Source organism: Danio rerio, chromosome 5, assembly GCF_049306965.1.
Source record: "Danio rerio strain Tuebingen ecotype United States chromosome 5, GRCz12tu, whole genome shotgun sequence".
Lineage (NCBI taxonomy): Eukaryota > Metazoa > Chordata > Actinopteri > Cypriniformes > Danionidae > Danio > Danio rerio.
Window position 1 is genome coordinate 59,997,391 of NC_133180.1, and position 3,406 is coordinate 60,000,796.

The following is a 3,406-nucleotide window of genomic DNA, read 5'->3' on the forward strand; positions in this document are numbered from 1 at the left end:
TAAAAAATAGCAATGGGATATGATGACAAATATAAACAAACAAACAAACAAATAAATAAATAAATAAAAATGACTCACCCTTTCTTTACCCTTGACTTGTTTCATGTTTTTATCTTATACAAAACAAGATATTTAAAAAAATGCTGGAAACCAGTAGCCTCTGATATCCACAGCAGAAAAAAAGTTTAGTAGGTACCAGCACTTAAAAATCTGTAAAATCAATATATATATATATATTCAGTTTAAAAAGAAAAAAAGAAGCTCAAAAGGATGTACAAGTGGATGGTAAAATGTTAAATGGCTTTAGTGTGTGCTATCCCTTTAACAAGAGTCATTATACTTAAGTATTCTGTAAAATTATATTGTATATTTGTTCATCATCTGTCAAGCTATCTTGAGGAGATTTGCTTAACCAATCTGTCTACCATTTTGTGCACATCAATTGTGCATAACCTGATCTTCAAGCAGTTCTGGTTAGCAGAACCTCTAGGTTTAAGGATATAACGACTTTATGCAGTATGAGGTAAAAATAAACAACATAAGCATCAGACATCACCTTTGCCATAGAGTTATTGAATGTAATATAAAACTAATGTCACCCATTTCCGTGGGCTATTCAGAGTATGACGAATGTACAGATTTTTCCTACATCAAGAAGCATTTATCAGTAGGAGCATCATTTCAGCTGTGTTAACATGACGCTTGATACAAAGTGAAGTGCTGGCACTGTCAACAAAGAGCAGAGCATTTCTAAATGAAATGATATAACCTCCTGCTGGGTGTTAATCTTCATTTTGGGCGTCCAGGGTTTGAGTCTCTTTAGATGGCTTTGCCTTATGATTCACAATTTAAGCAGATGTTTTTCACTTGGACTCTTCAGCAGGTGTTACATCCTCTCATATTGTTTCAAAGTGTGTGGATTCTGAAATTACATTCCCTCTTGAAATGGCCATTCAGAGGAACCCTGGGGTCTGCACACTGATCACAAGCCACGCTGAAGGAAATCTTAATCAGTGTTGCACCAAACAAAACCCTTAAGCTCTGTCAGTGGTCTTGTTGGGTTCTGAATGAGTGTTTGTGTTTTTATTAATAGCCTCACAATGATGAATCTGAGGTAACGTGGCACAAAGACCACTACTGGTAGGCCTATAAAAATGAACCGAAGCACCAAAAACATCAGTCTAGCAAGCAAGACAAGACAGGAAACAGCAGCCAAACCGCTAAAGCAAACGCTCAAGATCAAGAATGAAGCTTTCTGCTGGGACCGTCCTCATCACCGTTGCACTTTTGTCTGAGTGCTACTTTAAAACAGCTGCTATTCCGATGACCAAATCTGAGGAAATCGAGCCAGATCTGCAAAGCTTTAGCGAGTCCTTGGAAGAGAACTCTCTGAGATCTACACCAGGTGGCTCCAGGATCATCGTGGTGGCTGACTCCAATCTCCTGAGGACCCTGACATCTCTGAACAGAGGAGTCCCTCATCTCAACGCACCCGAAAGCCTTCTCAGCACAGAGCGCAGAGAAGTTGGTTCAGACCTGAGTCCGAATTTTGCCATCATCAGAAGGGACACCATGAGGTGCATGGTGGGAAGAGTGTATCGGCCATGCTGGGAGGTGTAGGACTTCTGGGAAGACATGGAAGCGGTTGACGATTCTTTGTTTCTTATCCAGTGTTACTCAGACAAAATATACAACTTGATGCTGTTTATCTGAATTCTATCTTGCAATTAAATGTTGAAAACATTATTCTAAAGTACACGGGTCTGTTCATGTTCTGTTCTGTTGTCAGCATTTCTTTCAGATTTTCAAACATTTAATAATGTGATCTGAGGTTATGCTCAATGCTCATATAGCACACATTTCTGACTACAGGTAAAAGCAATAAATAGTTTTGGCTAATGTTTAATTAAACATAAAATAGTTTTTTTTTTAAAATGTTTGATTTATGCAGAAAGAACCATAAGTGTGCCTGTATGCTAAATTGCCATAGTTCATAGCTATTTTCATTTCATTTTATTTTCATGGTCTTGAGCCATGTAAAAATATTAACTTTAGACAATAATTTGTGTTTAGTGAAAACAGTTGAAACTTTAGATAAACACTTTAATGAAATTGTGGTGCATATTACAGTATTGAGTGTGCAGTTCCAGTGTACAGTTTTAAGGGGAATGATTTTTTATTCTTTTTAAAATAGTATCCAAGTGCTGTTTAATGGAGAAAAGAGCTTTTCAACACTTCTAAAAAATATAATAGTTTAATTTCTTTTGTCTTTACCAAGATGACATACAGTACATACCATTTTACTAGTTATTTACTTTTCAGCTTAAAGGTTTAATTAGGTTAATTAGTTTAACTTGACAAGTTAGGTTAATAAGGCAAGTCATTGAACAGTACCCAGCAAGTATTTATTTATTTATTTTTTGTTTTTTAAAAGATGTCTAATTGATGTCTTATAGACGTCTAAACATAGTCATGTTAGCTAAAACAAGGCTAAATTTGGGCTGTCAGTGAAAATCTAGTAGACATCTAAGAAAAGGCCAAAACTAGACTAGTCATCAAATAAACAGAAATGAATGACTACACATATAAAGTATGTCTAATCTGTATATTTGACGACTAGTCTAGTTTTAAGCTATTCTTAGATGTCGATTTTCACTGACAGCCCAAATTTAGCTTTGTTTAAGCCTAACATTCTACGTTTAGATGGCTATTATATATATATAGCTTAGCTACAACCGTTTCCAACTCACAAATGCTTAATAGTTTCTAGTAATCTTGAACGCCTTTTTTTATTTTGATGAGCTGTGTTTGATAAGGGTTGGAGCAAAACTATATAAAGAGTTCAGATGCAAAAACATTTAAATGCCATCTAAAAATTTCTCTTAAAATTAGCATTTTTCCGATACTCTTGTGTGTAAGTTTAGTAATTTCATATGTTGATATTTCATATGTTGATAAATAGGCTATTTCCATTGCTGTAAAGTGAAAAAACTGAACATAAACACAGGAGGTTGAGAAAAATGCTTGTTTTTGAAAGAAATTTCAGATGGCATTTAGAGGTTTTTGAATCTGAACTCTTTGTATAGTTTTGCTCCAACCCTAATCAAACACAGCTGATAAAAATAATCAAGGTGTTCTACTATTAGAAACTATCAAGCAGGTGTGAATTGGAAGTGGGGTGATGCAGTGGCGCAGAAGGTGGTGCTGTCACCTAAAAGCAAGGTGAGGTGGTTCAAGGTCGCTGGTTCAAGTCTTGGCTGGGTCAGTTGGCGTTTCTGTGTGGACTTTGCATGTTCTCCCTGCCTTTCCTCCGGGTGCTCCGTTTACCCATAGTATAAAGACATGTGGATGTGTATGAGTATGAATGTTATGTAGTGTGTGTGTGTGGATGTTTCCCAGAGATGGG

The 3,406-nt window shown here is 36.1% G+C and overlaps 1 protein-coding gene across 1 annotated transcript; it reads left to right on the forward strand.

Moving 5' to 3' along the window:
* The first annotated feature begins 1,207 nt into the window (after positions 1-1,207).
* pmchl (pro-melanin-concentrating hormone, like) lies at positions 1,208-1,743 on the forward strand. The gene is given in 1 exon segment (NM_001162488.1): positions 1,208-1,743. A coding segment is annotated over 1 exon segment (375 nt). The 5' UTR covers positions 1,208-1,245; the 3' UTR covers positions 1,621-1,743.
* The last annotated feature ends 1,663 nt before the right edge of the window (positions 1,744-3,406 follow it).